The sequence below is a fragment of the Ranitomeya imitator genome, chromosome 9, assembly GCF_032444005.1.
Source record: "Ranitomeya imitator isolate aRanImi1 chromosome 9, aRanImi1.pri, whole genome shotgun sequence".
Taxonomy (NCBI): domain Eukaryota; kingdom Metazoa; phylum Chordata; class Amphibia; order Anura; family Dendrobatidae; genus Ranitomeya; species Ranitomeya imitator.
In genome coordinates, this window is record NC_091290.1 from 138017111 (window position 1) to 138040154 (window position 23044).

General features: G+C 46.6%; 1 protein-coding gene across 1 annotated transcript in view; it reads right to left on the reverse strand.

Moving 5' to 3' along the window:
* MLYCD (malonyl-CoA decarboxylase) overlaps positions 1-21321 on the reverse strand; it is a 44000-nt gene extending 22679 nt beyond the window's left edge. The window contains exons 1-3 of the mRNA XM_069739201.1: positions 20672-21321; positions 5762-5874; positions 4385-4541 (exon numbers count right to left, since the gene is read on the reverse strand). Coding sequence (XP_069595302.1) covers positions 4385-4541; positions 5762-5874; positions 20672-21268 — 867 coding nt within the window. The 5' untranslated portion in view covers positions 21269-21321. The remainder of the gene's footprint in view (positions 1-4384; positions 4542-5761; positions 5875-20671) is intronic.
* Between the last annotated feature and the right edge of the window lie 1723 nt (positions 21322-23044).

Sequence of the window (23044 nt, forward strand, 5' to 3'; positions counted from 1 at the left end):
AAATAATTTGAGTGATTTTTCTTTTTTTGATCAAATAATGAAGGTCGATTGTATCAATCAACCTCAAAATAGTACCCTTTAAAAGGGAGTGGTAAACCCTAACTAACTGCATGTAACCTTGTAGGGGACATCGCCACTATAAAAAAAACACCTTCAGGGTCATAATCGCAGTCTCCATTTTGCAGAAAACTGATGTCACAGATCCCACCGTGCTGCCACCAATTGTCAAGAATCCCTCCATGCTGCAACTATTTTGTCACATACCCGCTCTCAGCACGCGACTTGGGATTGCACCTCCAAGGGTTAATCTATCTCCCCTCTATCAATCCAGCATTCAACCTCTGCCCTATGCTGTAACAGGAGCATACATCACACACCGACCCAGGCCACACACCCGCTCATACACGCTGCCACCACTCATCGATTACACGGGCGATAAGTCCTGGAAATATTAATACTACTGTCTACCACTCATAAGCATCAAACAGTTTAAGGCTATGGATTCTTTAGAACATACAAGGTTCAACTTGTTAAAGTTTTATGCTTTAATAAAAAAAGGTGCAGTGCTTACAGTAAAGAAAAAGGTATAAAAATATGGTAATAAAAAGACATACAACTATGCAAAACAGTATAAAATAAACAGGAGAAAACTTACAGAAATAGCTAAATTGTAGTCTGCTTCTGCTCCCTTAGGGGTGGTGAGTATGAACTAGATCACATCAGCTTCCCAGGCTGCTCCTCAATCTGTGAACCGATTCTATGTATACAGGCCTAATTTATAGAGTCACCCTGGAGGTCAGGTTTCTAGAACAGCCTCTCGGGTTGATATTATAATTGCTTGTTTTTGATTGGCCACGGCCACTCCCCCAATGAATAAATTATTTTCCTCTGAGATTCCCTGTGTAAAACTTTCCCACAGATAGTGTCAGGCTGTAATTGACATCTCTCTTCAAAAGAGCTAGAAGGTGTAAAAATGTTTCCTTTTCTTCCTGGTTCCCAGCACGACCCCCTGGCGAGATCGGAGACAGCAGACTGCCTTCTCAAGACACATGTGTTGTGACCTTCGTGAGACCTGCAGCTTCAGGACAGATGCTAAGCTACTGCTGGCTACACGTGTAAACCTATACATATTTCACTACACCTGACGTTTGATTAAATATGCTAATTAGGCTGCTTAGTGCTCCATGGGCGTGTCCAAGAGACTGAGGGCTCTGTTCCGCCCTCTCCTTCTCCACGTTCCTGCCTTCCTCGCTGGTAATTGCCAGCGCTGGCTTGCCGAAGCTTTTTCTGGAGCCTATGCTTGATTTAGAGCTGTCAATCACCAGTGAAGGAGGAGGAGACATGCAAATCCAAATAGCGGAACAGTTCCCCAAGTCTCTTGGCCACACCCAGAATGCACCATGCATCCTAATTAGCATATCTGATTATATTTTGATTTCTGTAGAATGGAGGCTGCGATAAAACCAAGAAAATCTGAAATATTTATAGGGCTATGTGCCCTTCAAGGCTGTGTGCGTATACCGTTCGTGGGCGCTGGCAATCCCTTTAAATCAGGACAATCTATGTATATACAAGTAATGCAAATAAGCTGATTAACCATCATTCACGGCAACCACTACGTTCACAACCCCAAAAACACTTCATTATTTGTGCCACTTATCCTTCGTTGATAAGTGCCCAGGCGTACGTGCAATTTATAGCTTCCCGATTGCTCATCGCGGCGACGTACACCTTTACTATGGCTATTTTTGTGCAATTGCAGGCATTGCAGGTACAAGTCACCACCTTGAAGTTTTCCCTCCTGTGATCTCTCCTCCTGTGAAAACTCGTGACCTCTATTATCATAAAACGCTTGCACTCGGCAGCAATCCCCGGGGCCTGTCGTCGCAGCAGGGAACGCACAGTCGGCTCGCACCTCACTCAGTCCAACTTCCAGGGGAAGAAGTCAACGCCCGGGCGAATTAGCGACACTTTCATATTTCATTATTTTCAAAGGCTTCTTATTAAATCAGAGATTTGAGTGGCATTCGCTAACCGTGGGCGTCCTGCTGGGGTAATTGAGGTGCGTGCTGCCGCCTTATTTTAGGCTATTAAACCCCTTCCTTGCCACATTGAAGTCCTTGCCATAAATAAATGCTTAGAAAGAAGGAAGATAAACCAGCTCACCCGTGATGCATAAATCAAACCTCAGGAGCACGGACCCACTGTGTCCAGGGGTATAAAGTCCTAAAAAGAAGAGAATGTCCAGCTTCACCGAATCCATAAAAAAAGAGTTTTCTTTATTCGCAAACTTTAAACATGGAAGATAAAGACTTCAGCACGAACCATAGGGGTAAGAATCTCAACGCGTTTCTGGAGACTAAGCTCCATGGTTCATGATTAAGGGAGCTTAGTTTCCAGAAATGAGTTGAGATTCTTACCCCTATGGTTCGTGCTTAAGTCTGTATCTTCCATGTTTAAAGTTTGTGAATAAAGAAAACTTTTTATACGGATTTGGTGAAGCTGGACAGTCTCTTCTTTTTTGGAATAAATAAATGCTTCAATAATTCCTGATACACTTGGAAGGGGATTTATTTCCTCTAATCTGGCAGATTCGGGACCAGTTGATGTCTTTTGTGTCCATGTATACCCCACAAGAATACGAGACACACAGAGCTCACATCCAGCCTATATTACTGGAGAGACACACAGACCTCACATCCAGCCTATATTACTGGAGAGACACACAGACCTCACATCCAGCCTATATTACTGGGAGATAGATTAGAAAGGTGAACGCGTGCACAGCCTGATAGTGAGGTGCCTGGGTAGATTCCAATATCATAAATGGTAGTAAAAAAAAAACAGCACTCTAACTTAGCTTTTAGTCAGTGGTTTAATTGTGTCCACGTTAAACAACAGAAACGTTTCGGTCCTAATATTCGGACCTTCCTCAGTCACAGTAATAAGATATGGTTGACACCAGGCAGACCCCAGGATTGTGAGATCTCAGTAGATTCATGGGGGATGGTGGACACAGACAGTGTCTCAGGGCTTGTATAAGTATCCGGCAGGTGCCCTTAGGGAGAATCTGGAGCCTGTCTGTGTGGTCTGAAGGGCCGCGGCCTCCACCGTAAGTCCATTAGGGAGAATCTGGAGCCTGTCTGTGTGGTCTGAAGGGCCGCGGCCTCCACCGTAAGTCCATGGTCGCATGGACTTACGGTGGAGGCCGCGGCCCTTCAGACCACACAGACAGGCTCCAGATTCTCCCTAAGGGCACCTGCCGGATACTTATACAAGCCCTGAGACACTGTCTGTGTCCACCATCCCCCATGAATCTACTGAGATCTCACAATCCTGGGGTCTGCCTGGTGTCAACCATATCTTATTACTGTGACTGAGGAAGGTCCGAATATTAGGACCGAAACGTTTCTGTTGTTTAACGTGGACACAATTAAACCACTGACTAAAAGCTAAGTTAGAGTGCTGGTTTTTTTTACTACTATATTACTGGGAGAGACACACAGAACTCACATCCAGCCAATATTACTGGGAGACACATAGAGCTCACTTCCAGCCTATATTACTGGGAGAGACACACAGCTCACACCCAGCCTATATTACTGAGAGAGACATACAGAGCTCACTTCCAGCCTATATTACTGAGAGAGACATACAGAGCTCACATTCAGCCTATATTACTGAGAGAGACATACAGAGCTCACTTCCAGCCTATATTACTGGGAGAGACACACAGAGCTCACACCCAGCCTAAATTACTGAGAGAGACATACAGAGCTCACATTCAGCCAATATTACTGGGACAGACACACAGAGCTCATATCCAGTCTGCAGTACCAGTAGAGATGCAGAGACCCCACAGAGAAGCCTCGAGGCGACATGGGGCAACAGAGCGGAAAAAAATTCAAAAACATGTGACAAATCAAAGAATCAGGACATTTTCTTTATAAAGAACAACTAATTATTCTTGAGCCCACATAAGATCATGGTTTGTGCACTGGAGATCTTGTTTCAATGGGGTGTAGATATGTGATTGTTTGGCCAACCCCTATCTCTCCTGACTCCCCCACACGTGGAGACGATTGGCAGAGTGCGCCTGTGTTCTTTATACACCCCTAGGAGACAGCCGCTGGCAACCTCCTCTCGAGTTGGCTTATCTCCCAGAAAATAAAAGGATCAGCCATTGGAAATCCAACTGGACGGATACTTCTCTCTACCAAGATAATCTGTCGAGAAGGTCAGAAGGCCAACACAAACACTAGATTTTCGTCTGACTTTAGCTTCTGTATGAGGGCCTTTAATTAAAAGGGAAGAGATCCAAACCTTGTGACTTGGTAAACCCAAGCATATTCACAAAATCACCAAGCAACATGCAAAATCTCACCTGAATATTACCCAAAATGTGCTGCACCAGGGCCACATGTAGCACGATGAGGGGCTCCCCGGGCATTGCGTTATGAGTGAAGGTGAAGCATCTCCTGTAAGGGCCGACTCTGCGCTTCATGTCCGTCCAGTTCCTGACGGGATGCACAGCCTCGCACCTGCACAGAAAGCCAACATTAGCAAATGTCCAGTCCTTCCTCCATCATAGCAAAACAGGAGGAGGATGACTAACAAGTTCTGAGTTTACAATAATGAGGCCGATCACCTCAATAAGGAGACCAGTGTGGGTTTGTTCGCTACTTGGGATTTATCTCTCCCTAGTATGGTACTGGATTCACAGTTACACAGATCAGTAGGGCTGTATAGTGTCCTCCATGCTGCAGCTTTCTATAAAGTATTTTTATCTGCCCCTAGTGCTGGATTCACAGCTACACTTCTCAGGACTGCTGTATAATGACCTCCGTGCTGCAGCTTTCTAGTGTTTTCTCTCACCCTAGTGCTGGATTCACAGCTACACTGCTCAGTACTGCAGTATAATATCCTCCATACAGATACTGCATTTGAATATGTGTTAGAGACAGAAGAGCAGGAATCACTCATGTCTATGTGTGATGTGTATGGGAGACATCATAGCAGCCAATGGTATAGTCTAACAAATGGTCATATTTGTAACTGATTCAGCTAAAGCTGGATGACGAGCCGCATGTATGGCAGTAAATTAACTGCATGGTCTTGTATAAAAAAAAAAACATGATGTCTATTATCTTAGCGAGGCATCTCCCACATCAGGCAATTCTACAATTCATGGCAGATATATAGAGGTGTCCACGATGTACAAAAATTATTTTCTAACTTGAAAATCTAAGGGTGATGGTTGATTGTCAGATATGTGACAGATCGCAGACACTAGACTCACCAAAAAGAAGGTACAGGAAGTTATTATAATGCAGCAGATTAACAAAAAAAAACCTACATGTACAATTACAGACGGGAAAAAAATATTTTAATATTTAAATGCCTCCAAAAAAAATGTGAAATAAATATAAATTTACAAAAATGTCCAATATATAAAAATGATAAACGTAGATTCAAAATGTATTTGAATGGACCTTTGTCGTCTTAAAATAAATTTAAGAAACATGGCCAAATATTTTCTTAACTCCTATTCATTCCGAGGGGTGTACAGTAAACCTCTAGACAGAAAGCTACATAGCTATAAACCATCTGCAAAGAACGACAGAAGACGACGACTCAGGACTTCTCCGCGTAGGCCGGACTGCTGGATGGTGCAAACCCCGAGGAAGAAGGGTTCTGCATGGGTGTGTCCATTGTACGGGCAAGGAGGGCGAAATGAAAAATCTCCATCCGGGGCACTTACTCACTGATCTTCTGCAAGACCTCACAGGGCGACTGCCAGGTTATCCTCTCCAGGTTCAGGAATCCAACAGAGAACCACTCGGACAGCATACTCTTCACGATCCCATTCATCTCCTGGAGGAAGAGAGGGGGAAAAAAAACAGGATTAAAGTTCGGGAACAAGACAAATCTATGTTTTTGAAAGAGATCACTAGCGGGCAGCCAACTTTCCAAGAGCTTACTGACATTTACTAGAAAGATAGCCTCAACTTCAGATAAAACACCCAAGTTTACTTTGTGTATAAAAGAGGTCTGCGACTGATCTTATTGCCTCCTCCTCACAGCCCCTTTTTATTCCCGGCTCTGGGAACCACACTGATCTGGAAACAAGTGGGAGGTACTGCTATGTTGTGTAAAAAAAAAAATTGAAAAGGGCCACCACAATTAACCAACAAAGTGGGCAGTTCCATCATCCACTAGCAAGGAATGGCGACATGGTCACATTTGAGTGCTGCATTGTGGCCCCTTCATTCACAGGATGGGTGGGAGTCCCAGAGATCCGGCCGCATGTCCTAGCAATATTACATTACCGTAAGGTCCAGTTCACATGTACACATTTTTGAGTTGCAGGCAGATCTGCTGTGGATTTTGAAGCAGATTTGCAATGGATTTCCCTCTGTGCTCTGCAAATTGCGGAATCTGCACATTTCCTCAGCAGCACATGGATGAAATTTGGGAGAGCGTGGGCGGAGAGCGTGGGCGGAGAGCGTGGGTGGAGAGCGTGGGGAGAGAGCTAGGGGGGAGAGCGAGGAGATGTACAGATGTGAATTTGATTTGACCTTTTGTGCCGATTGTTAGATCCACAGCAGATTCCACAATTTGCAGAGCACAGAAGGAAATCCACTGGAAATCTTCAGCAAAATCCACAATAGATCTCCCTGCAACTCAAATATGTGTACATGTGAACTGAACCTTACGGGAAAGGGAGGGCGGAAAGTGAGGGCGGAAAGGGAGGGTGGAAAGGGAGGGCGGAAAGGGAGGGGGCGGAAAGGGAGGGCGGAAAGGGAGGGCGGAAAGGGAGGGCGAAAAGAAAGGGCGAAAAGAAAGGGCGGAAAGGGAGAGCGGAAAGGGAGGGCGGAAATGGAATGCGGAAAGTCGTCCGCATAACCACCAAGAATCACCCCAATTGTGCCACTTGTAAGGAGAACCCCCATGTTATACAAGATTGCACAACTCAGCACGTACCACCCAGACATGTACAAATATTAATTATACCTCATGAATATTAAATGAGGCAACTCGTTAGTTCTATAAGGACCAGAGACACAAACAAGAGCGTTATTTCCGCAAAAAAAAAATACATTTAAATAATCCTAATTTTTATCTTTTTTTTTTTTTTTAAACCCTTTAAAAATAACACAAACCCTCGAAGTCGGAGGAATTAAGATCTGAACAAGGAGCCGAGACTAAAAAAAAAAAAAAAAAATGTTTTCCATTTCATGTGTGCCCGGCCTCAATTAAATCTGAAAAGATTTAATTGTGTGTACCTAGGGGTGCTATAAAATCAAGAGGCTGCATTCTGCAAAGAGATAAGGGAATGTAAAAAGACATTTTACAGAATGCAAATGGACAGGGAACAATATCGGAAGGAGATTAGCGTAGCGTAAATAGAAAAAAAAAAGGAAAAATTCCCCAGTATGCCAAATACGCTTTTCCATTGTGCGAAGAATTGATTCTGAATCAACTGTAGATACGAGCCGGCGCTGCCATTCAATGCCGCACACTTCCTATTAGCTTTACACGCACCACATTGACCTCTGCAATACTGGATCTGGCGGGGAATAAACATCTGAAAACTGGAAACTTTGTTATTAAATATTTGGGAGACGTTAGAAAATAATTTAGGAGGGTGTTGATTTCATTTTCTTCTCTTGCAGAATGAAAATTCACTTTTGGGAAGAGGGGGGGTTAAAATATATATAATATAAATATATATATATATATATATATATAAAAAATTGTGTTTTGCGGTAAGAGAACAGACCAGGATCTACGGACTGGCTGGGGGTCTCCTGACCCGAATCAGACCACCACACACACACCTTATATATATATACACATATATATATATTTCTCTTTCTAGGTACCGTATATTTTTGAGTGAAAACTAAATTGTTCTTTTATTCTATAAACTACTGACAACAAGTCTTTGAAGTTACAAGCAATAAATTTTGTATTTATTTTCTGAAAATGAGAAATGGTCAAAATAACAAAAAAAAATGCATTGCTTGCAGACCTCAAATAATGCAAAAAAAAGTTCATAATCAGTTAGAAACAACGATACTAATGTTTTAACTCCAGAAATCAATATTTTGTGGAATAACCATGGTTTTTAATCACAGCTTTCATGCGTCTTGGCATGCTTTCCACCAGTCTTTCGCACTGCTTCTGGGGCAAAAAAAAGTTCTTCTTTGTTTGATGGCTTGTGACTATCCATCTTCCTCTTGATTACATTCCAGAGGTTTTCAATGGGGTTCAGGTATGGAGATTGGGCTGCCCATGACAGGGATTTGATGTGGTGGCTCTTAATTTTTGCCAGAGCTGTGTATATAAATATATATATATATCTCTCAAAAAAATAAAGGGAACACTAAAATCCCACATCCTAGATATCACTGAGTGAGATGTTCTAGTTGTAAATCTTTATTCATTACATAGTGGAATGCGTTTAGAACAGTAAAACCTAAACATGATCAATGTAAATCACAACTAATATCCCATGGAGGTCTGGAGTTGAAATGATGCTCAAAATCAAAGTGGAAAATCAAATTACAGGCTGATCCAACTTCAGTGGAAATGCCTCAAAACAAGGATATGATGCTCAGTAGTGTGTGTGGCCTCCAAATGCCTGTATAACCTCTATACAACGCCTGGGCATGCTCCTGATGAGGCGGCTAATGGTCTCCTGAGGGATCTCCTCCCAGACCTGGACTAAAGCATCCGACAACTCCTGTGGTGCGAGACATGATGTCACAGATGTGCTCAGTCGGATTCAGGTCTGGGGAACGGGCGGGCCAGTCCATAGCTTCCATGCCTTCATCTTGCAGGAACTGCTGAACCACTCCATCCACATGATGTCCTGCATCAGGAGGAACCCAGGGCCAACCGCACCAGCATATGGTCTCACAAGGGGTCTGAGGATCTCATCTCGGTACCTAATGGCAGTCAGGCTAGCTCTGGCGAGCACATGGAGGGGGCTGTGCGGCCTGTTATGATCCGGTGACCTTGGAGCGGCATGAGAACTTTCACTGGAGAATGTGGCCACTGTACTGACCGCAACCCTGAACTTAACACCGCAACTAGAAGTAGCCGTGGAGTGTACCTAACACACTTAGACACCTCGACACAGCCGGAGGACTAAATACCCCTAAAGATGGAAATTGGAATACTATCTTGCCTCAGAGAAAATCCCCAAAAGATAGACAGCCCCCCACAAATATTGGCGGTGAGTCGGAGAGGAAAAAACATACACAGGCAGAAAAACAGGATTTAGCACAGGAGGCCACTCTAGCTAGATAGGACCGGATAGGACAGAGTTCTGTGCGGTCAGTATTAAAACCCTTCAAAAATCCACAGCAGAATATACAAAAAACTTCCTACATCTAACTAAAGATGCAGGAGCGCATATCTGCAACTCCAGTGAAACCAACCAGACTGAGAAAACACAGACACAGTCTAATCTGGAGAAAAGAAAAACAAACGAACAGTACTGAAAATAAGCACACTGCATGTATGCCACAGGAAAAGAAACAGACACTTATCTTTGCTGAACTGGCAGATAAGCAGGAGAGGCCAGGCAGAGATCCAACACTTCCAGAGAAACATTGTCAACTGGCAGGGGCTAAAGGATCCTGCACACCTAAATATCCCAGTCAGAATTGTAATTATCCGATACACCTGGCCAGGACTGCGAGTCAGAGACAACTGCATTCCCACCAACAACCACTGGAGGGAACCCAAGAGCAGAATTCACAACAGCGGCCCTCCAAAGAAATGCCACCCCACACCATTACTGACCCACTGCCAAACCGATCATGCTGAAGGATGTTGCAGGCAGCAGATCGCTCTCCATGGCGTCTCCAGACTCTGTCACGTCTGTCACATGTGCTCAGTGTGAGCCTGCTTTCATCTGTGAAGAACACAGGGCGCCAGTGGCGAATTTTCCAATCCCGGTGCTATGTGGCAAAGGCCAATCGTCCTGCACGATGTTGGGCTGTGAGCACAACCCCCATCTGTGGTCGTCGGGCATTCAGACCATCCTCATGGAGTCGGTTTCTAACCGTTTGTGCGGACACATGCACATTTGTGGCCTGCTGGAGGTCATTTTGCAGGGCTCTGGCAGTGATCCTCCTGTTCCTCCTTGCACAAAGGCGGAGGTAGCGGTCCTGCTGCTGGGTTGTTGCCCTCCTACTGCCCCCTCCATGTCTCCTGGTGTACTGGCCTGTCTCCTGGTGGAGCCTCCAGCCTCTGGACACTATGCTGACAGACACAGCAAACCTTCTTGCCACATATCGCATTGATGTGCCATCCTGGATGAGCTGCACTACCTGAGCCACTTGTGTGGGTTGTAGAGTCCGTCTCATGCTACCACGAGTGTGAAAGCACAACCAACATTCAAAAGTGATCAAAACATCAGCCAGAAAGCATTGGTACTGAGATGTGGTCTGTGGTCCCCACCTGCAGAACCACTCCTTTATTGAGGGTGTCTTGATAATTGCCAATAATTTCCATCTGTTGTCTATTCCATTTGCACAGCAGCATGTGAAATTAATTGTCAATCATTGTTGCTTCCCGAGTGGAGTTTGATTTCACAGAAGTTTGATTTACTTGGAGTTATATTATGCTGCTTAAGTGTTCCCTTTATTTTTTTGAGCAGTATATATATATATATATATATATATATATATATATATTTTCTTATATACGCACACACACACACACATATATATATATATATATATATATATATATATATACACACACACACACACACATACAGACACACACTTTTGATATTTGCTGAAAAATACAAGGGAAATGTGTCATCTTTAACTTTGGCCCTTTTAGAGATCATTTCATTTACAACTTACTTAACTGTTCACAATAACAGAAATTAGAGCCATGGGTGCCCTAACTTTTACATGCCATTGTATACACCAGGATGGGAGACAAATAACAAATATACCAGGATGGGGCCAAGAAGGGAAACATTTATCCAATGATGGGGGGGAACCCGGTCCAAATCTTACATCGGGGCCCATTAGACTCTAGTTACACCACTGCTTTTATCTGTCTCTTTGTGACACTTTTGGAATTGTTCGGATTTATGACCACAGACCACATCAAAGTTCAGCTTAACATTGATGATATCAGTACATAGGAGCTCAGGAGAAAAAAAAAAAGAAAACAGATAAAAAGTTTTACAAACTCAGAAGAAGCTCACTGACAGACACTCAGTTACTTCCTTCTGCAGCCAGCAATGGACAGTGTAACACAAAGACGGCAGAGGCTTACTCTGCTCTCCCCATACAGAATGGATGCACGCTTGGCCATATTGGGGATACACGTATAGGTGGGCGAGTCTGGAGAGACACAAGTCGGCCGAACAAGCGTCTAATATGTATGGGCACCTTTAAGGTTTATTTACATGTCCGTACGGCAGCTGTATTTTACAATCTGAGCTACGGCCGCCGTGTCCGCCCAACCGCAGGTCTCAGGCCGCCATCAGCCTCTGTCTGTAGATGTACCCTCTAAATTGTATTGTGCCTATGAAGCTGAAGATATAGGAATTCGCAAAAAAAAACTTTTAAACAAAAATTTTAATTATAATCCCTGGTGTGTTATTTTCTTAAATGTTCAGTTACACGAGACAGAATTTTTCTAATTGCCGTCAAGTTAATTGCTGGAAATGATGTCGGTAACAAGAGCAACCGCGATCATACAATCCTCCGACACCGGGGTCTGTGGTTCTGGAAATCGCAGTGATCAATCATTCATTCATTTTTTTTGGCATAAATTTATGTAAAATTAGTAATTATAAAAATTATTTCAATGAAAAAAAAAAAAGTTCTTCAATCGACCTCCTCGTGGTTAGAAGTTAATCTACAGTGTATTGTAGAAAAGCTGGGAGAGAAGTGTAACTCCTCATCCGCGCACCCTCGCTTATCACTAGTCATGACCCAAGATTACGGGATCTCCAGAAAGGGCCCCTTCTCATATGTTCCAGATATTAGAGATTCCAGATGATCATACAGTACTGGAAAAAAACAGCTCTACAGGCGCTCCGTACAGTGTAGATCCAGCCGCCAAAAAAGAAAACAGCTTATCGGTGGGGGTCTCGGGTGTCGGACTATCGATGACCTACCCTTAAGGGCCCATTTAAATTAGTAAACCGTGGTCGGTAAACTATCAGCTATACGCAAGACGATCAGCAGTCACTTATGTTACACTTCCAGGTGCACAGAATGATCACTCATTGTTATGGGGTATGGCAGGAGGACCCGCTGCTTCCATCTACAGTGGCTTTCGAAGGTCTTCACCCACTCGGCTTTTTACCAATTTTGTTACATTACAACCTGCAATCCGATTTGTGTGTGACGCATCAGCACCAAGTAGTCTAAGGTAGTGAAGTGAGAAAAATAGAGGCATACATTAAATGTATGAGATCAAATACCGTATATACTCGAGTATAAGCCGACCCCTCTAATTTTGCCACAAAAAACTGGGAAAACTTAATGACTCGAGTATAAGCCTAGGGTGGAAAAAGCAGCAGCTACCGGTAAATGTCAAAATTAAAAATAGATACCAATAAAAGTAAAATTAATAGAGGCATCAGTAGGTTAAGTGTTTTTGAATATCCATATTGAATCAGGAGCCCCATATAATGCTCCATACAGTTCACGATGGGCCCCATAAGATGCTCCATATTAAAATACGCCCCATATAATGCTGCATACAAAATACGCCCCATATAATGCTCCAGTTTATGATGGGCCCCATAAGATGCTCCATATTAAAATATGCCCCATATAATGCTGCACAAATGCTGATTAGGGCCCCATAAGATGCTCCATAGAGATATTTGCCCCCATATGCTGTTGCAAAAAAACAAAAAATCACATACCTCTCGTCGCTCAGGCCCGCGACACTTGCTATATTCATCTGTCCCCCGATTCACCGCCAAGCGTCGCTGTGTATTCTGCGTCCTCTGCACTGACGCTCAGGCAGAGGACGGCGCACACACTAATCGCGTCATTGCGCCCTCTGACCTGAGCGTCACTGCAGAGGTCGCAGAAGACGGAGCGGTGTCGACGCTGAAACGAGGAACAGGTGAATATAGCGCACTGCCCCCGCCATACTCACCTGCTCCCGGCACCTTCTTCCTGTATTGAGCAGTCACATGGTACCACTCATTACAGTAATGAATATGCGGCTCCACCCCTATGGAGGTGGAGTCCATATTCATTAATGTAATGAGCGGTACCATGTGACCGCTCAATACAGGAAAAAGCTGTCAGCGCCCGGAGAAGGAGGAACGTCCAGGGACTGCACCAGGAGCAGGTGAGTATAATTAGACAGCTGCCGACCCCTGGGACAATGACTCGAGTATAAACCGAGAGGGGCAATTTCAGCCTAAAAAAATGGGCTGAAATTCTCGGCTTATACTCGAGTATATAGGGTAACTAAAAATTGGCATGTGCATATGTATTCACCCTTTATGCTATAAAGCCCCCTAAAAATTTCTGGTGCGGGCAATTACCTTCATAAATCACATGATTAGCGACAGGACGTACACCTCTGTGCAATCTAAGTGTCACATGTCAGTAAGTATATACACTTTACCTTTTCTGAAAGGCCATGGATGCTGCAACACAATTAACATCACTACCCAAACACCATGAAGACCAAGGAGATCTCCAAGCACCATCATGAAGACCAAGGAGATCTCCAAACACCATCATGAAGACCAAGGAGATCTCCAAACACCACCATGAAGACTAAAGAGATCTCCAAACACCACCATGAAGACCAAAGAGATATCCAATCAACACTATGAAGACCAAGGAGATCTCCAAACACCACCATGAAGACCAAGGAGATCTCCAAACACCACCATGAAGACCAAAGGGATCGAAAAACACCGCCATGAAGACCTAGGGGATCTACCAACAACACCACGAAGACCAAGGAGATCTCCAAACAAATCAGGGACAAAGTTGTTGAAAAATACAAGTCAGGGTTGGGTTACTAAAAATAAAAATATCCCAATCTCTGATGATCCCCGCAGCACCATCAAATCCATTTTCGTCGAATGGAAAGAGCATGGTACCACAACAAACCTGCCAAGAGAGAGCGCCCACCAACACTATCAGCTTGGGCCAGGAAGGCATTAATGTGAGAGGCAGCACAGAGACAAAAAAATAACTCTGAAGGAGCATAAGAGTTACCAAGCAAAAGACTGGAGCATCTGTTTAAACGACCACAATAAGCTGTACACTCCATAGAGATGGCCTTTATGGAAAAGTTGGCAGAAAAAAACCCTTTTCTTACAAAAAAAATGTGGGAAATGCCCCAAATATATGGATGAAGGTGCTGTGGTCAGAGGAGAACAAAATTGAACTTTTTGACCACCAAGGTAAATGCTATGTCTGGCACCAAACCAACACAGCTCATCACCCAAGAACACCATGCCCACAGTGAAACATAGTGGTGGCAACATCATGTTGTGGGAATGTTTTTCAGCAGCAGAGACAGGGAAAATGGTCTGAGTCAAGGGGAAGATGGATGGTTCAAAATACAGGGATATTCTTGAGCAAAACCTGTTTGTCAGTGATCTGTCAGTGATCTGGTTTAAGGGGAAACGTATAAATGTTTTGGTCTTTGTATACAGCGTCAGGACAATTCTCTCTTCTGTGCTAAAAGTTCTGACAGTTTTGCTCTGATACAATTGTAGCAAATCTTCAGATGTGAGCGGCGGCTTCAATTCAATGACAGCATACTTGCCGAATTGAAAACGTCAGAACTTTTCCCCTCCAAGTGGCTAACTGGAGACGTCCTGAGGGCTCGTGTACACGCAGAACGATCCTCAGTTTTACACCACCTTTCTTTCTATCCTCACTTCATAACTTCCCGTGCTTATGAACGCTGTGTACTAATTTCTCAGAATCTTTTGCTATTTTCCAGATAAAATGCCTATTTAGAAGGAGCCCGCTGTGCTATAAAGTGCAACGGCGACTATTAGAGGCTGCGCCATACTGTGACCAACAGGTTAAAATGCCCCTTAATGGCCCATTTGCTAAAATATCCACGCATGTAAAAAACTGGTAAAAGTGGTCACGAAATATGATGCAGCTGGAAAGCGCAAAACACAAATAAGAAGTGAAATAATAAGATCTCTATATATACTGAAACCTGCTAATAAACCTAATGCACAGCACTCAAGTGCCAGCGCCCCCAGCCTACAGGGGAGCCATCCGATGCAATGCACAAATAACGGGGTGCCCCAATATTACGGATTATGGGACATTAACCAACCGGGAGAGAAACCCCTGTAAAATGCAGAGCTGAGAGCCATGACCACATATTACGTCAATAACCTACAAACTGGGGCTTTCCAGCTACAGAGAAATTAGTGCTCCCAGAAAAAAAAAAAAAAAAAACAAAGTCTATGGAGACAAAAACGAAAAGCAAAGGGAGCTCTGGGGAGAGCGAGTGCCATCATTGCGGGAACAGCGCCAGAACGGGAGGAGAGTCACGCTTTTTTATTTTATCGAGGTCAAGCGTTGGGCATGACAAGTTGTCCAAGTAGGGAACAATTTGTTTAAAGAACCACACTGCTGTTTTCAAGAAAAATGTTTGAGCTGGATTCACATCTACACGGCTCAGTACTGCTGTATAATTTCCTTCATGCTGCTGTTGCATCTTCTGAATATGTGTTGCAGGAATTACTCATGTCTGTGTATGTGAGACATTATAGCAGCTAGTGTGCACCCACTAGCTCAGAGATTAACTCCATATCTGCAGGTAAAAAGCGTTTCTTTGTTTTTTTTCAAAGTGACCGGTTCCCTTTAAGACCCCTATTTAATTTCTTAATGTGAAAAACACCTTTTCACTGTATTTATTCATGTCATTAATTCTGCTTCTTCTGTATAAGAAAATTCGAAATAAAAATAAACTCCCCAAATAAAGTGGGTCTGTGAAAGAAAACAGCGCACAGATGCTTTCCACCGTCATCTGTTTGTTTTTTTGCATACAATAAAAATGGAGACTGCTCTGATGGTAAAAAAAAAAAGACATGGACCAAAAAAAATACAATAAAATAAATATTAAAAGATTTAAAAAAAATAAATAAGATTCAGCATATTGATAAAACAAATCTGCTGTCTGAACGTGGCCTTGCAGCTCGCTCCCTGTATAGGGGTGAGGACTGTATGGTGACACTGTGAAGTACGGCCCCGTGGCTTCCTTACTGCATGGCACATTGCGCCACTATTCACTAGTCCTATATATGACAAGGACAATGCCCCCTGGTGCGGCCACATTGCAGGGTATGATGTCGCTCTGTGATGTCATCCTATCCAGACGCCGCTCTCTGCTCTGACGTCATCACAGCCCAACGTCGCAGTGTGATGTCACCCCATCCCAACGTCGCTATGTGATGTCATCCCATCCTGACGCCGCTCTGTGATGTCATCCCATCATGATGCCGCTGTGATGTCATCCCATCCTGACGCCGCAGTGTGATGTCATCCCATCCTGACACCGCAGTGTGATGTCATCCCATCATGATGCCGCTGTGATGTCATCCCGTCCTGACGCCGCAGTGTGATGTCATCCCATCCTGACGCTGCAGTGTGATGTCATCCCATCCTGACGCTGCAGTGTGATGTCATCCCATCCTGACGTCGCAGTGTGATATCATCCCATCCTGACGTCGCAGTGTGATGTCATCGCATCCTGACATCGCAGTGTGATGTCATCCCATCCTGACGTCGCAGTGTGATGTCATCCCATCCTGACGTCGCAGTGTGAGGTCATCCCATCCTGACGTCGCAGTGTGAGGTCATCGCATCCTGACGTCGCAGTGTGATGTCATCCCATCCTGACGTCGCAGTGAGATGTCAACCCATCCTGACGCCCCTGTGATGTCATCCCATCCTGACGCCGCAGTGTGATGTCATCCCATCCTGACACCGCAGTGTGATGTCATCCCATCATGATGCCGCTGTGATGTCATCCCGTCCTGACGCCGCAGTGTGATGTCATCCCATCCTGACGCTGCAGTGTGATGTCATCCCATCCTGACGCTGCAGTGTGATGTCATCCCATCCTGACGCTGCAGTGTGATGTCATCCCATCCTGACGTCGCAGTGTGATATCATCGCATCCTGACGTCGCAGTGTGATGTCATCCCATCCTGACGTCGCAGTGTGATGTCATCCCATCCTGACGCCGCTCTGTGATGTCATCCCAACCTGACGTCGCAGTGTGATATCATCGCATCCTGACGTCGCAGTGTGATGTCATCCCATCCTGAAGTCGCAGTGTGATGTCATCCCATCCTGACGTCGCAGTGTGATGTCATCCCATCCTGACGTCGCAGTGTGAGGTCATCGCATCCTGACGTCGCAGTGTGATGTCATCCCATCCTGACGTCGCAGTGAGATGTCAACCCATCCTGACGCCCCTGTGATGTCATCCCATCCTGACGCCGCAGTGTGATGTCATCCCATCCTGACACCGCAGTGTGATGTCATCCCATCATGATGCCGCTGTGATGTCATCCCGTCCTGACGCCGCAGTGTGATGTCATCCCATCCTGACGCTGCAGTGTGATGTCATCCCATCCTGACGCTGCAGTGTGATGTCATCCCATCCTGACGTCGCAGTGTGATATCATCCCATCCTGACGTCGCAGTGTGATGTCATCGCATCCTGACATCGCAGTGTGATGTCATCCCATCCTGACGTCGCAGTGTGATGTCATCCCATCCTGACGTCGCAGTGAGATGTCAACCCATCCTGACGCCCCTGTGATGTCATCCCATCCTGACGCCGCAGTGTGATGTCATCCCATCCTGACACCGCAGTGTGATGTCATCCCATCATGATGCCGCTGTGATGTCATCCCGTCCTGACGCCGCAGTGTGATGTCATCCCATCCTGACGCTGCAGTGTGATGTCATCCCATCCTGACGTCGCAGTGTGATATCATCCCATCCTGACGTCGCAGTGTGATGTCATCGCATCCTGACATCGCAGTGTGATGTCATCCCATCCTGACGTCGCAGTGTGATGTCATCCCATCCTGACGCCGCTCTGTGATGTCATCCCATCCTGACGCTGCAGTGTGATGTCATCCCAACCTGACGTCGCAGTGTGATATCATCGCATCCTGACGTCGCAGTGTGATGTCATTGCATCCTGACGTCGCAGTGTGATGTCATCCCATCCTGACATCGCAGTGTGATGTCATCGCATCCTGACATCGCAGTGTGATGTCATCCCATCCTGACGCCGCAGTGTGATGTCATCCCATCCTGACGTCGCTCTGTGATGTCATCCCATCCTGACGCTGCAGTGTGATGTCATCCCATCCTGACGCTGCAGTGTGATGTCATCCCATCCTGACGTCGCAGTGTGATGTCATCGCATCCTGACGTCGCAGTGTGATGTCATCCCATCCTGAAGTCACAGTGTGATGTCATCCCATCCTGACGTCGCAGTGTGATGTCATCCCATCCTGACGTCGCAGTGTGATGTCATCCCATCCTGACGTCGCAGTGTGAGGTCATCCCATCCTGACGTCGCAGTGTGAGGTCATCGCATCCTGACGTCGCAGTGTGATGTCATCCCATCCTGACGTCGCAGTGAGATGTCAACCCATCCTGACGCCCCTGTGATGTCATCCCATCCTGACGCCGCAGTGTGATGTCATCCCATCCTGACACCGCAGTGTGATGTCATCCCATCATGATGCCGCTGTGATGTCATCCCGTCCTGACGCCGCAGTGTGATGTCATCCCATCCTGACGCTGCAGTGTGATGTCATCCCATCCTGACGCTGCAGTGTGATGTCATCCCATCCTGACGCTGCAGTGTGATGTCATCCCATCCTGACGTCGCAGTGTGATATCATCGCATCCTGACGTCGCAGTGTGATGTCATCCCATCCTGACGTCGCAGTGTGATGTCATCCCATCCTGACGCCGCTCTGTGATGTCATCCCAACCTGACGTCGCAGTGTGATATCATCGCATCCTGACGTCGCAGTGTGATGTCATCCCATCCTGAAGTCGCAGTGTGATGTCATCCCATCCTGACGTCGCAGTGTGATGTCATCCCATCCTGACGTCGCAGTGTGAGGTCATCGCATCCTGACGTCGCAGTGTGATGTCATCCCATCCTGACGTCGCAGTGAGATGTCAACCCATCCTGACGCCCCTGTGATGTCATCCCATCCTGACGCCGCAGTGTGATGTCATCCCATCCTGACACCGCAGTGTGATGTCATCCCATCATGATGCCGCTGTGATGTCATCCCGTCCTGACGCCGCAGTGTGATGTCATCCCATCCTGACGCTGCAGTGTGATGTCATCCCATCCTGACGCTGCAGTGTGATGTCATCCCATCCTGACGTCGCAGTGTGATATCATCCCATCCTGACGTCGCAGTGTGATGTCATCGCATCCTGACATCGCAGTGTGATGTCATCCCATCCTGACGTCGCAGTGTGACGTCATCCCATCCTGACGTCGCAGTGAGATGTCAACCCATCCTGACGCCCCTGTGATGTCATCCCATCCTGACGCCGCAGTGTGATGTCATCGCATCCTGACATCGCAGTGTGATGTCATCCCATCATGATGCCGCTGTGATGTCATCCCGTCCTGACGCCGCAGTGTGATGTCATCCCATCCTGACGCTGCAGTGTGATGTCATCCCATCCTGACGTCGCAGTGTGATATCATCCCATCCTGACGTCGCAGTGTGATGTCATCGCATCCTGACATCGCAGTGTGATGTCATCCCATCCTGACGTCGCAGTGTGATGTCATCCCATCCTGACGCCGCTCTGTGATGTCATCCCATCCTGACGCTGCAGTGTGATGTCATCCCAACCTGACGTCGCAGTGTGATATCATCGCATCCTGACGTCGCAGTGTGATGTCATTGCATCCTGACGTCGCAGTGTGATGTCATCCCATCCTGACATCGCAGTGTGATGTCATCGCATCCTGACATCGCAGTGTGATGTCATCCCATCCTGACGTTGCAGTGTGATGTCATCCTATCCTGACGCTGCAGTGTGATGTCATCCCATCCTGACGCTGCAGTGTGATGTCATCCCAACCTGACGTCGCAGTGTGATATCATCGCATCCTGACGTCGTAGTGTGATGTCATTGCATCCTGACGTCGCAGTGTGATGTCATCCCATCCTGACATCGCAGTGTGATGTCATCGCATCCTGACATCGCAGTGTGATGTCATCCCATCCTGACGTTGCAGTGTGATGTCATCCTATCCTGACGCTGCAGTGTGATGTCATCCCATCCTGACATCGCAGTGTGATGTCATCACATCCTGACATCGCAGTGTGATGTCATCGCATCCTGACGTCGCAGTGTGATGTCATCCCATCCCAACGTTGCTCTGTAATGTTATCCCATCCCGACGCCGCAGCGTGATGTCATCCTATCCCAACGTTGCTCTGTGATGTCATCCCATCCTGACGCCGCAGTGTGATGTCATCCCATCCTGACGCCACTCTGAGATGTCATCCAATCCCGACGCCACTCTGTGATGTCATCCCATCCTGACGCCACCATCTGTAAATAAAAACACACAGGGCAAACAGATTACAGCTCACCCTAAGATGGGGGGCATCGGCCACCTTGGCGCTGACCCCCTCCACTATGTCCGATCTTAGGTCCACCAGAAACTTCATGCCTCCCTCCATCTTGCTGACGTGGCTGAACAGCACCTTGTACTGGGGGGTGAGGTAGTAGCGCAGCCGGTCCTCCACCTGCATGACGGTGCCCAGATCCCGCTTCTGCTGGGCTTGCACCAGCTTGCTGCTGAGTTCTGCCACCTGGGTATGGTCCACCCCATAGTCTGCGGCCAGTTGCCCCAGCAGTGCCACCCTCTGCCCCTTCTCCAGGGAACTGTAGTAATGCATGAAGTGCAAGCTCTGCAGCTCAGGCGGTGGGGGGCTTTTCTCTTTGGTCTCATAGGGTGGCAGAGGGGGCACACACTTGCTCAGGACGTCCTCCATGCTTGCAGGCATTGAGCTGACCTGCTGAAAGGAGATAGGTACGGGAACTAAGGGCAACTGATGGCACAGCACCTTCCCTCTCCCGCAGCCTCCTGCAGTCAGACAGCTGGCAACACCCGCCACACGCTGCAACCTCTCCGGCTTCAGGACGTGTGCCAATCGCATGATGTGAGGCCAAGCCCCGGGGAACATCCCCGCAGCCGTAAACGTGCACTATGGTCCTTCCGGCTTCCAGTACTGACGTCACAGTGTACCCACCGGCGGCAGCCAATGAAAGAAGAGGTGTGGCGTAAGTCTGCGGCTGAAGAAGTCAGCCATGTTGAATGTGGCATTACATATTTAGGCGTATGTTTGCAAAATAACAAACACTGCTAACCCCGTCCGATATCCTGGAGTCGGGCGCGTCTGTGATATGACAGGAAGAAGTTGTTTTGGTTTTATTTATCTAGTTTTGAATAGTGGCCGTGAACTATAAAGGAGATACCCTTAGCAACCAATCAGATTTCAGCTTGCATAAAACCAGGGCAGGTTGGAAAATAAAAGCAGAGTTCTGATTGGTTGCAGGACATCTTGCAAAATAAAAGCAGCCTTCTGATTGGTTGCCGCTCGCTGGTCATTACTAGGCCCCGGCATTAAATTACATGTGAAAATAGAAATAATTATAAATAAAGTAATCTGCCTCCAATAAGCAGAACTAGCGTCACTCACTGGCGCGCTCCAACCTCAGTACCTGACACGGCGACGTCCGGTCTCCGTACCAGACTGGTCTTAGTGCCACAGAAAGAAAAATGGCTGCCATCAATGTCAAATCCTCTGAAAGCCATGCTTCACCGCCTCTAGTAATCCAGACATTCTGATAATCCGGCACAGATCTCTTTATAGTCTAGTATTTTGCAAAAGCAAATAAAAAAAGCAGAAGTGATCCTGTCCTGATGAAAAATCCCGCTCATAGAGGCATATTAAAAGAAGCTTCATATACTTGTCAGTGATTAATAATGGAGAATAAATATGGCTGCAGCAGATCCTGTTTACTTTAATAGACATACGATGGGTAATGAATATCTGAGCGCTGAGGGCCACAGGATACGAATGATGGAAAAGAACCAGGGAATGGATCGTGATGAATGGATCTGAGGTGCACATGCTCGATCTCTGCTCCATTCATTGTCTATGGGACTGCCAGAGAAGGCCCAACACAGGGCTGCACTATTTATAGCCAACGGTGGGACCCCCAACAGTCAGCGCTGGACTACTTACAGCCAGCAGTGGGACCCCCAACAGTCAGCGCTTGTCTATTTACGGCCAGCGATGGGACCCCCAACAGTCAGTTCTGGTCTATTTACAGTGAGCGGTGGGATCCCCAACAGTCAGCACTGGTCAATTTACGGTGAGCGGTGGGACCCCCAACAGTCAGCACTGGTCAATTTACGGTGTGCGGTGGGACCCCCAACAGTCAGCGCTGGTCTATTTACTGTGAGTGGTGGGACCCCCAACAGTCAGCGCTGGTCTATTTACAGCCAACGGTGGGACCCCCAACAGTCAGCACTGGTCTATTTACCGTGAGTGGTGGGACCCCCAACAGTCAGCGCTGGTCTATTTACAGCCAGCAGAGGGACCCCCAACAGTCAGCGCTGGTCTATTTACAGCCAAAGGTGGGACCCCCAACAGTAAGCGCTGGTCTATTTACGGTGAGCGGTGGGACCCCCAACAGTCAGTGCTGGTCTATTCACGGTGAGCAATGGGACCCCCAACAGCCAGCGCTGGTCTATTTACGGTGAGAGGTGGGACCCCCAACAGTCAGCGCTGGTCTATTTACGGTGAGCAGTGGGACCCCCAACAGTCAGCGCTGGTCTATTTACTGCCAGCTATGGGACCCACAACAGTCAGTTCTGGTCTATTTACGGCCAGCGATGGAACTCCCAACAGTCAGCGCGGGTCTATTTACGGCCAGCGATTGGACCCCCAACG